The sequence below is a fragment of the Maylandia zebra genome, linkage group LG9 (assembly GCF_041146795.1).
Source record: "Maylandia zebra isolate NMK-2024a linkage group LG9, Mzebra_GT3a, whole genome shotgun sequence".
Classification (NCBI taxonomy): Eukaryota; Metazoa; Chordata; class Actinopteri; order Cichliformes; family Cichlidae; genus Maylandia; species Maylandia zebra.
Window position 1 is genome coordinate 24,332,256 of NC_135175.1, and position 15,988 is coordinate 24,348,243.

The window sequence follows — 15,988 nt, forward strand, 5'->3', positions numbered from 1 at the left end:
ATGTTTTACATTTATTTTAAAATCTGCTCCAGGATACCGAAATGTTTAGGTTCAAATATTTCCTTCAGAGCAGAGCAAGCACGCTTTCATTTAAATTCACCGCACACATTTGCAGATTTTTACACCTGTGCACTTCTACTTGAAGCAGACACTCACTACTTTCTCCCTGGAGCGCAGCACCCCCAGTTTTCCAAAGCGGACGTGGAAAGGAGAGCACTGGAACGTCCCATCGGGCTGTCGGACCACAATCACGTCAATGCAGCCTGAGAGAGTGGCCTGATTGATCCCTTTATAGAGCTCCTTTACTGTCACCAGCACCTGGCCTGCCAGCTGCCCCACATAGTTCATGGTGTTCACCTGTCAGCAAAAATAGCTTTCGTTAATTTACACTTTACCTTCCAACCCCTTATATTGTCTGGATTAACAGCAGAATAAAATCATGAGGTCATTTTTGTGTCTTTCTAGGACATGGTTCCTGTCGTGAGGCCCCTGTTGTTCAGAATAGCCTGCAAAGGAAATGCATGCCAGTCCCTAAACACAGTGGCTCTGTCCCATTTTCTTAAAGAGTCCTAGGCGATCGAGACTTAATCAGTGCCTCAGATACAGCACCGAGGCAGCTGATGTAGAATTGACCAGAGAGCACGTTTTTGAAAGTGTTTCTGTGTCCACAAGGAGCAGAAGTTACAATCAATGGGACCCAACTTGGGTCACATCTAGTTAATCTCTCTGTAACCAGTTTGAGTGTTAACAACATAACAATCCTAAGCAGTTAGAAAAGACCTTTGTACAGTTTGTACAGCTAGCAATAAATCTGTGATAGTTTTATGTACAGTTTTACATAAACAAGCGAAACCTGTCTGACATGTCAGCCTGACTTTGTTAGAGGAAAAAGGAGTGATAAAACCTCAAATTTAGGTTAATTAAGAATTCAAAAAAAATGCTACAATGAAAATAAAATGTATTGTTACACACTGGTAGCACAATTGTATTTTTATTGATATTCATAACTTTTTTATTTTTACTAACATTTCTGTACTTTTTATGCACATCATACTCACTAATCATCACCAGCACTGAAGCCTTAAATACATATAATTATATTATTCTCTCATCTTTAAATCCTCATGTCTGCTTCATCACCTTTTATTGTTGAAGGGGACATGAGGAATGCATTTTATATTAGTCACAGATCACTTTAGAAAAACATTTCTGGTATTTTGACTCAGTGGTTAAGCAGTCATTTTTATTTCTACCAGAGTTTATCAATGCTATAATGACATGTCATTAACAGCCATATTATTAATCTTCTCTGAATGTTTCAGGTCATTCATGTCTGCTGACTCAAAGCTAAGCAAAGTAAAATCATTCTTTTTTTGTTCTTTGTTTTCATTTTGTGCTATGAATCTCAAAGAATAGTCGAAAGGACACTACAACGCGTCCCTTATTACAATAAGGACCTCTGAAAGAGAATAACAATAATAATAAGATGTGAAAAGGTGGTACTCATGAGCTGGTAAAGTTTGGGGAATCTAACTTGAAACACAACCCAAAGATCATTGACATAGTCCATCCGGCTGACGATTCAATATCATTTGCTGTGGCTGGAGAGACGGCCAGATGAGGCAAAACCTTTTTGCATTAGATGAATTTGATTTGTGACCTGATGGTTTTCTATCTACTGGTGCTGAAAGATAACCCAATACAGAGGCAGTGCAGCACGAGTCCAAACTGTGTCAACTGTAAACTGTTAACACAGCGGGATCCCTTTTCTACTGGTATTCATACAACAACATTATCCCTGAATCCAAATGTAATAAGATATTTCTCAGTCGAGGTCTTCCATGAACACAACCCCTGTATTAGCTTGCATAATAAAGCACAAGTCAGTCAGTGTAATAGGACTCTGTACTGTGGACAGTCGGATATATTACAACTAAGTAAGAACTGCAACTTACCACCACTGCAGTACACAATTCTTGTACTGTGATGGTTTAAAAGTTTAAAATAAAAGCATAAAATTTACAATTTATGGACTCATCGTAGCTCAAACATGATGTGTATATGGACAAAGAGTTCACACCCAAGTGGATTAGGTTAAAAGGTTTGAAGGTGAACTCTGGCCTATGCTGTTTATAATCACAAAAGTCACTTCAGAAAAACCCACCAAATGCATTTTAAGGATATTTCTAACTTAAATAATATGCAGTGATTTCAACACTAATTTTATTTTATTGCATTTACTGTAAAATAGGGTTAATGCCTTTGATTTAAACATTTTAAACGGTGTGTAAGTTTTAAATCTAGATTGAGTAAACAATGAATAAAAGAAACTTCTTACACAACAACACACAACACTACGACAATGTAAAAATACAATGTCATTGACTCAGATCACTGACAAAATCAGTTGTGGTTACATTTATCAGAACTGTCTCATGCGTCCCTCGTACACAAGCTATCACATTACACTTCCAGGTTACATTACGTCATTACTCCGGCTAATGCAGTTTTGGGGTTTCCTGCTTTTCTCATGTACGTTCGTAACACCACAGCAAACAAAGGCCATGTTTTCAGAGCTCAAATTTGTATTTACTGAACCTTATTTCATCCCTTCAGGACGTAAGTCGAAGTCGTACAATTGTCATTATATGTTCTCATGTTGCTCAGCACCTACAATTACTGCGGTTTAATGTGAGTTCAGATGCTTTAATGTATGGGTTTGCAACAGGAAACATGACATGCAGATAAGGAGTTCTCATATTTGTGTGGCCTAAATGGTTAAAAAAAAAAAAAAATGTGTTATTGTGTTGTGTTTGGGACAACAATTAAGAGACTAGATGCGAGATGCTTACCAGCTGCTTGGACTTTGAAACCATTCAGCCTCTAAGACCGGCAGCCAGTGTTCCAATTAAACTCTAATGCGATTAGACATTAGACCAAAAACATACTCAGCGAACTACAATCTGCTGATAATAGCTGAAAATGATTAAAAACGCAAAATGTGGTCCTTTGGAGATCCAGTCATATCTACAGCCATTAATTCTGCACATCAGGACCTTTTCATCAGTATCATGAACCTAACCTAAAGATAGCGTAAAGATGTTTAGTGATTGCAGCAGAAAGTAAAATGAAGTTAGGATTAAAGGACTGGAGCAGGTTTACAAGAGTAGATATATTCACATTAGATAAGATACCTACTGGGAAGCTGATCACACAGTGAACTGGCTGGAAAAAGCAAGGAAGGAAAACTTAATCCCTTTTCTTAATCAACTAATTTTTCTATAGAATCTAATTTCACCTTCTAATATTCCTCGTTATCAATGAAAATTCAATACATTTCTGTTGTCTTACACAAATTTTCCTCACTCTCCCTTTCCACTGACTCAACAGTCAAGTGAAATAATGATATACAGACTGACCAATAAATAAACACAGTATCATTCACAGATCCATCAGTTTCTCTCCTGCATTTCTTAAATAAATGACCACAAAAACACAAACACCAACCTTTACTCTTATTATAAAATGAGTAAAGGTGAAAAAGTCCACCTTTGCTCATACTATTCAGTAAGACAGAAGTCAAAGCAGCACCCCAACTCACTAGAGTCCAGAGGGACTTCAGGTGCAGACGCTGGTCCTGCTGCTCTACAGGTGTCCTTCCTGAGGACTCCATGTGCTCCCTCCTCCTTTACCCCCCTTGTCCTCCTCAAGCAGCCTGCTCCTGGTTTGTGCCATGCAGCACAGCTCCTCTGACCTTTCTACATGCACTGAGGGAAAAATTACCCCAGGCCTTAGCTAAAACGCTTACATAATCCAGCACCAGGCCCCCAGTCACGGACAACCTGTGCTTGAAATGTGTCTACAAGCAGTGCAAAACACCCTCAGGGAACACTTTGATCCAATGGATTTTGGTTTGAATAATAATTTGCTCTACAAAATGTGAAAAAACTATGCAGAACAACAGGTGCCAGAGCACATCACCATCCAAATATTTCATATTTAAGAATGCAAATGTAGGTCATGGACTAAACTAAATCTGATCTGTTGGCACAAGACATAGATAGCCGTTACTCATTCTATGGAAACCATGAATGTATATAGAATACCAGCAATGTATCTCAAACTTGGGTGTTCAGTGCTGAGAAGACCACAAAGGTTACTGAATGTTGCGTGGTGTTTAATGATACGATAACAGCATTACACTGTGTGCACAGAGTTCCTGTAATATCCTGTGACTTCCTGTCCTACTGTCAACCAAAGCAAGCTGTACCCTGAAAACTGCAACGCTCGTGTTGTGTTCAAAACAGAAGTGTCTAGATGAGAACACAAAAACAACAATCAGAGCTCCCTGTTGAGTGCTGTTGACCACCGTCTGCTTTATCTGCAATGCACATGACCAAATTTAGAATGAGTTCAACTCCCACAGCACTTCCGTCACACACATCATAAGCTCTATAAACAGATGTGCATGTGAATTTGCAGAATGTAGATATGGGGCAAGACATTTGATTATTCTGGTATGTATTAAAAGTACAAAAGCCTAGTGACATTTAAACAGGCTCTGGTTGCATGTAGGTAAACTGTCAATTTACTTTACTGGCCACCATACTCTAGCTCTTTATTAGTTTTTCTCTAAGCTTTCTCCCTGCAGACAGAAAGTTAAGTCTTGGCCCAGATATCCCCAGGCTGCACTGAAAGTCTGAAAATACTGGCTGATATCCCCAGAGAATTTGGCCGCAGACTAGCTCATAGGTTCCCACATTAAAGATAGAATGGTATGATGTTCTGTACAGCTGGGGGGCCAAAGTGTGCAGACTTGAAATTAACTGAATTCATTCAGAACATAAGAATATACAAATCAAAAACAATATGGAGCCTTATTTTCCACTAGGAGGTGATTAAAAAACTACCCAAACTCATGATTTGCTTCATACCTACCAACAGCATAAAAGATGGACATCCTCTATTGTTCTACAAAGTGCCTTTATGAATACACATATGTTCTAAAACTAGATGTGGCAAGCAAGAGGTGAACAAGGATGTGAAACTGTACACTCATTTCAGCTTGTAACTGATAAGTTGTTGCCCAACAACTTGTCAGATACAACCAAAAAAACAAAACTAAAACATAATTTTCAATATGGACTTAACATTTTATTCACTATGATGTGAAACTAGAGATTGAGTCCATAAAGTCATCAGGAGAGTGTTTACAGACATGAAAGAGCGAGAGGGCAGAGGGCATGTGCTGCGCTGACCGCTAGCTAGAGCGAAGGACAGTTTGTGTTGCGCTAGCCGCTGCGCTCTGCTTGTATGTCATTTTTTGCGGCTGCTCTACGTGTACTAGATACACCTGGTCCTTGTCATTTCAAAACATGTCTCTCTTTGACTTTGTATCCTCTACAAGAGTTTGTGTTGTATTAAATCAATCAATCTATCTATCTATCCATCCATCCATCCATCCACGTAAATGTGTGTCAAAAAGTTCACCAAACTCGGATACGCACATGCTTTCTTCATAGTCTTCTAGACTTGTTTTTAATTGGTCAGGCAAAGGTACAGTCGAACTAGGTCAAACTTTGACCACACATCCCTGAGTACGCCACGCTGGCACTGCGCAGCAAGAAACCATTATTGTGCAGCGCAAGCAATAGAAATGAATGGATTTCAGAGAGCAGCACTGCACGTGCCAAATCATATGTAAATGAACACACAGGCCTAGACTGGTCTGCAATCATCTTGCAACCACTGGTCATGATGGAAAAATTGTATTCGCTAACCATGGTTCCCAGAGGTTGATGGCAGCCACTTGGAAAATGCTAACATTCCAGTCACGCAAGCCCTGGTTAGTTAGACTGGTTAGTGACTCCCTTGCAACCACCTGTCGATAGGGAAAAACCTGTATTTCCCAACAAGTTGGCCAAAAAGCTCCTTGTGATTGGTTTGGTCGCTAGCGTACTGCTGCGGTCATAGTTTAATGTAAGTGACGAACTTGTCTACTAGGGGAACTTTCTCCATTTCTCATCTGTGTCGTACTTTTTCCAAATTTTGCTACCACTGGGCTAGTTGTTTGAGTGTATTTGCAGACAAAGAAACAAACATAACCATAACAATTTGCTAGCAACCAAAGCAACAGCCAGACGCCTCCAGTAACCACTGCCAACTAGTTGAGGAATACGCATTTCCTTAGCAACCAGTGATCGTATCTCATCCAATATGGCAGACAGCTCTTGAGCAGACAGCACGTGTGCGCATGTCACGTAAGAAAACCTCAACTTAGCAGGAAGTCTTTGCACAAACAGAGTAGCATCATTCTGATATTTTTATTAACACAATTTCAGTCACAGTTTCACAATCTTTACACCTCTGCTATTCTGCCAGTGGGAGACATTTAAAAACAACAGAAAGACTATTCAGGACAACTAATCACGTATACACATTTAATTAAAAAAAAAAAAAAAAGGTCTTAACATGCGAAAATGCTAAGAATAATGTCAAGTACAAAAATCTACACCTCCAGGTGGACTGGAACTAAATTATTTTCATATTTATTCATCTCTTTATCATTTTTTAAATATACCTTTAATTTAATTTAATATACCATTAATCAAGTGCAGAGGTTTACAAATTAACCAACCAAGCAAAAGGTCTCTGGTTCCATTCTGGGATGAGACATAAATCGCTTCTGTCAGGATGTGTAACAAACAAATCCCCCAAATCAAACATATGGAAACTACCCAGTGTGGAATCCCTTGTGAATAAGGGATTACCCATTTTGATTAATAAAATGTCCACGTTGCCACACATGTTTGTCCACCAAAAGAGTCAAAAACACACAGCTAACACTATAAAATACTTAGGATTGGTAACATAAATGCTAAATGATGAGTCACTTATCAGAAATGTCAATTAAAATATAATATAATGATTAACTTTTTCAGCAAAAATCCAAAAATAATTAAATAAAAACTAACTGGTAACGATGGTAAACAGCTCATCAGCAAATTAGTCAGCAGACCAACAGGCTTTTGCCTCAAATGTCAGCATTTGTGTGGGCGTCTTCCTCATTCAAAGGAATCAATTTGTATTAATATGATGTAACTTATGGCACAATACAAATATAACACAATAATATAATAAAAAGCTTTACTTTTTTGGTTGATTACAAAAATGGCTGGATACACATCCAGGACTCATCCTGGCCCGTCTCTCTGTATGGGGTGACAGGACTTAAAGAGGTGTTAATCCTGTTTACAAGATTAGGACAAATCTAGCTTTCCCTGTCTTGGCACGTTCCTACTGCTCACTACATCCAACTGTCCAACGTAATTGTGAGTCAGCCAGGTGTTGTTTTGACCAAGGTCGTGTTAAAGATCTGTTTTCATTAAAACCTTTCACCTATTCATAAAAGAAACATAGCAACACTGTATGGGTGTTTTTCACTTAACTTTCTGAAGCTGAAAATTCAAATAGGGCTTTATTTCAATTAAATAATGATTTTAACTGTTTGTTTGTTTTTAATTTAGTAATTTCCCACGTTTAAGTAGCTGTAAATAATTATGTTTGACATTTAGTCACTCCAAGCAGTAGGCTCCGTGCACCTGTAGATTACATTCAAATTCTGGTCTCTAAATACCCAGCTTTAGTTTAGTATTTCTGTAGTGAAACCTATGAGGCGTTTAAGGACACAGCTGACGGTTAACCTGACAAAACCGGCGCTTATTATAATTTAACAAAACGCGTTAGCGTCACAAACCTTCATTATCCTGCACAGGCTGACTTCTACTCGATATATCAACTGTCCACAAGCGACACTCAGAATCAAACAGGACTCATTAGTTACATACAAGCAAGCTAAATGTCTCCTTCAACCACTCCGCAGCAGCGGGGCAATATTTAAACTCGGGAAGTCAGGTTGTGCCTCTTTAAATTCTCCCCCAGCTCTTAAATGAGCGCAGTGAGGACAGCGAGCGGTTAAATCATCCTACCTGCTGGAGTACCGGCTCACCGCAGGGAGACACACCGTCACTCAGCCTCTCCGCCGGCAGTTTGCCGAGTCTCTCCGCCTCTACAGCCGCTAAGTGGAGAAGGAGCACACCACGTGACCATGAGGCCGCACGTGATTTCAGCGCAGGTGGTCAGGTGATTAGGTTAGCGAAGTCGGTTTAGAGGAAGAAGGTTTAGAGGTAAAATGGAGAGTTTGCGTAAAATGTGGTGTGCACAGCCTCAACTTTTTTTTTAGAGAAATATCAAAAGGATTCAAAATGAAGTCACATACTTTTTAATTAAGGTTTGGTATCAGAATAGGCCTATGCTGCCCAACCTAAAAAGAAATGCAACCATATTTTGTCAAAATAGCCAGAATATGACTTTTAGGTCAGGGGTGTGTCCAGAGAGTGGCATGTGGTGGCACAGGTCACCCCTGAAATGTGACTGGCAATCTCCAATGCCCTACAATATTGGGCGAAGTCATGGATAGGACCAGCAGTTATGTAGCTAGTATTTTACAAAGGTACAGGTTTAATGCACTTGTACTTTATTTATGAGTTTCTATGTTAGCATTATTGTAATAACTGTATTATTATAAATCTATCCATTAAAGTGATCAACAGCTGCAACATTAAAGTGACATACACGTCAATAAATTAAGAATGATAATCCAATGTAATGTTTATGAGTGAAAAGTGCCATTCTATATAATGAGCATGTTTACTTTAGGACATTTGTATATGAACCTTTAATTAAGTAAAAAAGTCCAAACTTCCAACTCTGCAAAACAATTAACCCACACCGAATTCTGTTTAAACTGTTTGGTTATACTTCTTTTTATGCAATAAATCTGCAATAAGACACTGGGTTACAAATAAACCTGAAAATTGTGCTCAGCAATTTCTACATGAATGTTCCCACCTTGTTCTCAGTTCCCACCTTTTTTACCCCATTAAAAAATCCTGGAAACACCATATTTTAGATTTCTTGTTATAGAAAATGTGCAGACTATAGTTTTGGCTGGGGACACAGGGAGCCTCTCTGCTTTTAAAATCAGGCTTAAATCTTTCTTTTTTGGTGAAGTTAATGGACCGTTTTATTTTGATCCATCCCTTAGCTGCTATAGGATTAGACAGTAATACAATAACTCAAGAGCACAGCATTGAAGTATAATGTCCTCAGTTTGCTGTGTACCCCCAGAGAGGTAACATAAATTAACTTAAATTTTATGTTAAGCAGCTTAATTAAGAATATTCAAGTTTTAATCTGTCTTCTGAACATAAGCTTCTGAAGGTATTTTAAAGAAAAAAACATATTTTAATGAGAAAGCTATGGATAAAGATGCATAAAAATCAAATCTCCACTTTATGAGGTTTCTACGGTATTTCTGGAGACACTGCACTCAATAGAACAACAGTCAATCCATATGAAACTGTTTCAAAATGTACAAGGCATGATCAGTGTAGATGATCTGCACAGTCATACGGGTTATATTTTAATTTCTAAAGGTTAATACTTCTTCTTCAGTGGATACTTCAAAGATCAAATGTTAGGAAAATCAATTCTCCATAATTTATGTTCTGGGGTCAGAGGTCACAACAGAGCAAAGATTTGCTCCAGGACACATCAGCAGGATACATATTAAGCAACACAAGTTGGACTGAATGTGAAGACTCATTTCAATGGCCCTGTGCCATCAGACTGTTCTATAAATGAATTTTAAGGAGGAACAAATTTAGTCTAGCATCCACTGGCTCGAGAAAAGGAAGTGGCAAGTTTCACTTCCCCATAAAACACCAGGCAGTTTGCTTCACTTTTTACACAAGGATTTCCAGAACTGATGTGTCTGTTATGTAAAAGAGCTGCTTTACATTTCCTGAAGGAAATTTGAATAAATAAGCCAAGTTAATTCCAGCCTCAGTAAAAGTCCAGTTTTTAGAAGATACATTTATAGTAGTGTCGTTCTGTTTGTGTTGTCATCATCAATCCCAGTCCCCCAAACCCCTGACAGGCCATCACCCTCCTCCCCCTCCCTTTCTCCCTCCTCCCCACACCTGAAATTCACTGAGGAGATGATGGAGTGGGTCAATGCTGGGCTCAGATCTACCCCCCGTCCCAATCCCCCATAAACCCCCCACCAGAGCGGCCAAAGGTTCGCCATCGAGCCCCACCCTCAACAGAGCAATCGAAGTCACATTGCCCAGCCTCGCCCCCCTTAGTTCCTCCTTACCACCTTCATGCCCTGTCTCCGCAGTCTGATGTGTGATGTGTGAAGGGTCCGGGCTGCGAGGATTATGGCAGTGGTGACTTTTCCCAGGAGAAGCTGGGACCCTGTTTACTAGAAGGTTTTAAAATTTCTGTACTTTTAGGTGACAGGAGACATGTGGCCTGGTCAAAACACAGAGAGCTGCACTCTAAAAGATCTTTAGACATAGTAAACATACCTTGTGTGCCACAGACTGCTCCCAAACACGAGGGACCTCTAAAACACTTAAGTTGGCTTTATTAAACATTAGATCTCTAGCTGGGAAAACATTTTTAATTAATGATTTAATCACTGAGCACAGCCTTGATTTTATGTTTTTAACTGAAACTTGGTTGGACCAAAGTAACAGTGGAGCTGTTCTCATCGAGACGACCCCTCCTAACTACAGTTTTATCAGTGAGGCCAGGGTGAGCAGGAGAGGAGGGGGGGGGGGGGGTCGCTGTCTTTAATGAATCATTTCAATGTAAGCAGCTATCTCCTGGAAGTTTTCAGTCTTTTGAATATGTGGCTTTACAGCTGAAGGCCCCATCCAAAGTTGTGTTTCTTAATGTTTACAGGCCTCCCAAATACTGCACAGACTTTTTTAATGACCTCAGTGAACTGCTGTCTGTGATCTGTGTTGATTTTGACTGTGTAATTATTGTTGGGGATTTTAACATCCATGTGGACAACCCTCAGGACAAAGGGACTAAAGACCTGAGTAACACTCTGGGCAACTTTGGGCTGACTCAGCATGTAACAGAGGCCACACATAATAGAGGACACACTCTTGACCTACTGATCTCCAAGGGCCTGAGCATTTCAGAGGTTACTGTGTCTGATGTGGGCCTGTCTGATCATTACTGTGTTTTCTTTGAAAGTAAAATCTCAGCCCACATAAATATATCAACAACAGTGATCACAAAACGGTGTATAACTGAACACAGTAGTGCAATTTTTAACCAGGTCTTCCCATTAACACCTGACCTGTCCAGAGGGTCAGTCAATGAGCTTGTCAATAGCTTCAATGCTAACATGTTAAATGTAATGGACACTATTGCTCCCATTAAGGTGAAGGTTATCTCTGGAAGGAAAAAGTCTCCATGGAGAAACTCCACACTAGTGAAAAATGAAAAAAGAGAGTGTAGGAAAGCTGAGCGCAGATGGAGAAAAACAAACCTCCAGGTTCACTATGACATCTATAAAGAGAAACTTCACAATTATAATTTACAACTGAGGAGTGCAAGGAGGTCCTACTTCTCTGACATCATCACTAAAAACAGTCATAATGCTCGGGTCTTATTTTCTACAGTTGAATTCAATTCAATTCAATTTTATTTATATAGCGCCAAATCACAACATAAGTCGCCTCAAGGCGATACAGAGAAAAACCCAACAATCATATGACCCCCTATGAGCAAGCACTTTGGCAACAGTGGGAAGGAAAAACTCCCTTTTAACAGGAAGAAACCTCCGGCAGAACCAGGCTCAGGGAGGGGCGACCATCTGCTGCGACCGGTTGGGGTGAGAGAAGGAAGACAGGATAAAAGACATGCTGTGGAAGAGAGACAGAGGTTAATAACAGATATGATTCAATGCAGAGAGGTCTGTTAATACATAGTGAGTGAGAAAGGTGACTGGAAAGGAAAAACTCAATGCATCATGGGAATCCCCCAGCAGCCTATGTCTATTGCAGCATAACTAAGGGAGGATTCAGGGTCACCTGGTCCAGCCCTAACTATATGCTTTAGCAAAAAGGAAAGCTTTAAGCCTAATCTTAAAAGTAGAGATAGTGTCTGTCTCCCGAATCCAAACTGGAAGCTGGTTCCACAGAAGAGGGGCCTGAAAACTGAAAACTGAAGGCTCTCCCTCCCATTCTACTTTTAAATACTCTAGGAACAACAAGTAGGCCTGCAGAGCGAGAGCGAAGTGCTCTAATAGGGTGATATGGTACTACAAGGTCATTAAGATACGATGGGGCCTGATTATTTAGGACCTTGTATGTGAGGAGCAGGATTTTGAATTCAATTCTGGATTTAACAGGAAGCCAATGAAGGGAAGCCAAAACAGGCTAACAAACCCTCCTGTGCCAGTGGCAGCTGAACTTCATTCAACCATGGCCTGCAATGACTTCGCCAAATTCTTCACAGAAAAAATCCAAAAAATTAGACAAGCAATTGGTACATCAACAGCAGATCCGGGATATGTACTGTGTCCACCAAAAAACTGTTTAAACACCATGAAACAGTTTCACCCGATTAACAGCAAAGACCTGGAGGACATCTTAGGTCAACTGAACTCCTCCTCCTGCTGTTTAGATGTCCTGCCAACAAGTTTTTTCAAAAAGGTCTCAAAGACTTTAGAGTCAGACCTGTTACAGATCGTCAACTTTTCTTTATTATCAGGTGTGTTTCCAGAATCACTAAAAACTGCTGTAATAAAACCTATACTGAAAAAGGACAATCTTGACAAGACACAAATGAACAACTACAGGCCGATCTCAAATCTCCCATTTTTAAGTAAGATCATTGAAAAAGCAGTTTCTCAACAGCTTAGTTACTTCTTAAAACAGAATAACTGCTACGATGCCTTCCAGTCAGGTTTTAGACAGAACCACAGCACTGAAACCGCTCTGACCAAAGTGTTTAATGACATATGTCTGAATACAGACAGTGGAAAAATGTCAGTCTTAGTTTTACTGGATCTCAGTGCAGCATTTGATACAGTTGACCACAACATATTACTCAAACGACTGGAGAACTGGGCAGGTCTTTCAGGAACTGTACTAAACTTGTTCAAAACATACTTAGAAAACAGGAAATACTTTGTATCAATAGGTAACTTCACATCTGAGCAGACAAGTATCACATGTGGAGTTCCCCAAGGTTCCATCTTGGGACCCCTTCTGTTTAACATCTACATGCTCCCACTGGCACAGATTATAAAGAACAACAAAATAAACTATCATAGCTATGCAGATGACACACAAATATATATCACAATGTCACCAGGAGACCAAGGCCCTGTACAGGCTCTTGGTAAATGCATTGAGGAAATTAACGACTGGTTATGAAGTAATAGTCTTTGGTGCCAAAGAAAAACGATTACAGGTCACCAGAGACAGTCTATACACCTAAAAACCACAAACCAGGCGAGAAATTTGGGTGTAGTGATGGATGCAGACCTAAACTTAGAAAAACACATTAAGACAATAACAAAGTCAGCTTACTATCACCTTAAGAATATATCAAGGATAAAAGATCTGATGTCTCAACAGGACCTGGAAAAACTAGTCCACGCATTCATCTTTAGTAGGCTTGATTACTATAACAGCATCTTTACAGGTCTACCTAAAAAATCAGTCAGACAGCTGCAGCTCATTCAGAACTCTGCTGCTCGAGTCCTCACTAAGACCAAAAAAGTGGACCACATCAGTCCAGCTCTGAGGTCCTTACACTGGCTGCCTGTCCGTCAGAGGATAGACTTTAAAGTTCCGATGCTGGCCTATAAAGCTCTGAATGGTTTAGGACCAAAATACATCAGTGACCTCCTGACCCAGTATGAACCTTCCAGATCCCTCAGGTCATCTGGATCCGGTTTTATTATCAGTTCCCAGAGTCAGAACCAGACACGGAGAAGCTGCATTCAGCTTTCATGCTCCATATATCTGGAACAAACTCCCAGAAAGCCTCAGATCAGCTGAAACACTCAGTTTATTTAAATCCAGGTTGAAGACTCACCTATTCTCAGCTGCATTTGAATAAAGCACCAAATCCACACTTTTAAGCTTAAATTTCAAAACTTACATTTAACTACTGATTTTATCTACTGTTGTGATTTTATGTGTTTTGATTTTATATACTGTTTTGTTTGTTTGTTATTTAGTTAGTTTGTTTGCTTGCTTTAATCAATTTTAAATCATGCTTTTTATTTGTTTTTGTTTCTAATGTCTCTGTAAAGCACTTTGAATCACCTTGTTGTTGAATTGTGCTATACAAATAAATTTGCCTTGCCTTAATCGACCTCTGCAAATTTTACTCTTGTTCATCTGGATCATTTCTGCTCTGTTTCACAACAAGAATTTCTCATGTTTGCTTTATTCGTCCGTGCAAACTAGAGAGGCGCCTCTTTAAGCTGGAAAGCCTGCATCACTCTGTATATTCTTAAGAGTACAATATGGAGTACAAAGAAGTATAACAGCTCCTTTATTTAGGCAGATACAGCAAAAAGATACACACAGCATATTGAAAAACAGTATGTGGTTATTAAAATACTACCATCCCATTTCATTTAGTGTAAAGTGGAATATTGTTATTATTAATATGTTATGATAAGCCCACAGCAAAGTATATAATGGGTTTATATTCATTCAGTGATTTCAGGTTGTCTCAGCCACTGCTTCAGGCTTCTCTGCACTGTCTGCAGGTTGCTCAGAAGCTTCTGATTGGTCAACAGGCAGTGTTTGGTTGATCAAATCTACTTTTGCCTCTTTAGTTTGATCTGAATCTAAAGCAGGAACTTCTGCAGGGTCCCCCGCATTTTGTGCCTCGCTTTTTTTGCCCTGCTCTCTGTCTTCCACATTTTTCACAGTCGATGCCTTTGAAACAGATTCTGTAAGGAAATATTTATTAGTAAGCATTTCAGCCCGTCATGGGAAAATTGCACCATTCTGTAATTTTGCCAGTGTTTAAACAACAAACGAAAACTCCTCACCCTTTCGCTTCTGCATTTTAGTTCCAGTAAGTGTGGTTTTCATCTTTTCCTTTGGTGTGTTTGAGCCAAACACTACATTTCCCTCTTCATCAGTCCAATATGAAGTCACCCCCAAGTCAGGTGTCCCCTCTGTGACCTCCACCTGAGTTCATCCACAGTGAAGGGAGACATTGCAGTGTGGTAAAGCTCTACAATCATGAACTAATCACCATACAGTCATTCAGAAAGTGAAATCAACTACTTACCCATGAAGCTCAGTGAGATCACACCTACCGCTGAAGGCTAAAACAGTATCATCTCATAGAGAAAATGATAAAACCTGTCATAATTAAGCTATTTAGGCTACTAAAGTTTTTGCAAAATGTTAAATTTCAGCTTCACCTCAGTTTAATTTACATTAACACAAAAGTTTTTGTATTATTGCAACTTTCTAAAAAAAGAAAGAAGAGATCGCAATGAGAGATTCGCTGATGTATTGCAAAGAATTGTGTCTTTAATTTGATGCAAAAATATTATTTAATCTTTTCTCTTTAAAATGCTCTCAAGCTGAAACGTTCAATGAGTCCAACTCTGGTGCAAGTTGAACTGTGATCTCTTAGGATTTCTTAGTTATACAGTTACCCTTTGTTAAGTTTTTTATGGTTATGTGATATGATATGCACTCACTGGACGCTTCATTAGGTACGCTTGTTCAAATGTTCATCATCAAACTAAAGCTGTAGCTCACATGGGTTCACCAAAATTGACAGAACATTGAAAAAATGTTACCTCCATTTCTGCAGTAACATTTGGCTGGTAGGAACTGAAGTGGATTTAAATAACATTAAACCATGCATTAATCCTTGATTGTATAGACAGTTCAGGCTGCTGCTACTGTTTCTGTAATGATGTGGGGGATATTTTTTTTGGCACACTTTGATTTAGCACTAACTAAATTAGGCCCACACAGCCGACCCGAGTATTGTTGCTGACCATTTCCATCCCTTTAGTTGTTCAAATAGGTTTCTCAAACTGTTTTTTTCATCATGACGATGACTTCAC

General features: G+C 39.3%; 2 protein-coding genes across 6 annotated transcripts in view; both read right to left on the minus strand.

The window, feature by feature from the left end:
• Nucleotides 1-8,106, minus strand: part of LOC101483340 (phosphatidate phosphatase LPIN2) — an 18,603-nt gene extending 10,497 nt beyond the window's left edge. The window contains exons 1-2 of one of the 4 annotated variants that reach the window (XM_076888209.1): nucleotides 7,989-8,106; nucleotides 157-357 (exon numbers count right to left, since the gene is read on the minus strand). In XM_076888209.1, the coding sequence (XP_076744324.1) occupies nucleotides 157-348 (192 nt within the window). In that variant the 5' untranslated portion in view covers nucleotides 349-357; nucleotides 7,989-8,106. Of the gene's footprint in view, nucleotides 1-156; nucleotides 358-3,601; nucleotides 3,693-7,756; nucleotides 7,839-7,988 lie in introns of those variants that run through there. The other 3 variants (XM_076888208.1, XM_076888210.1, XM_012917943.4) reach the window with 3 other exon arrangements.
• Nucleotides 8,107-14,422: 6,316 nt separating this feature from the next.
• The window catches only part of myom1b (myomesin 1b), a 42,458-nt gene continuing 40,892 nt past the window's right edge, over nucleotides 14,423-15,988 (minus strand). For both annotated transcript variants that reach the window (XM_004546885.5, XM_004546882.5), the window contains 2 exons: nucleotides 14,948-15,089; nucleotides 14,423-14,845 (listed from right to left, as the gene is read on the minus strand). In XM_004546885.5, coding sequence (XP_004546942.1) covers nucleotides 14,613-14,845; nucleotides 14,948-15,089 — 375 coding nt within the window. In that variant the 3' untranslated portion in view covers nucleotides 14,423-14,612. The remainder of the gene's footprint in view (nucleotides 14,846-14,947; nucleotides 15,090-15,988) is intronic.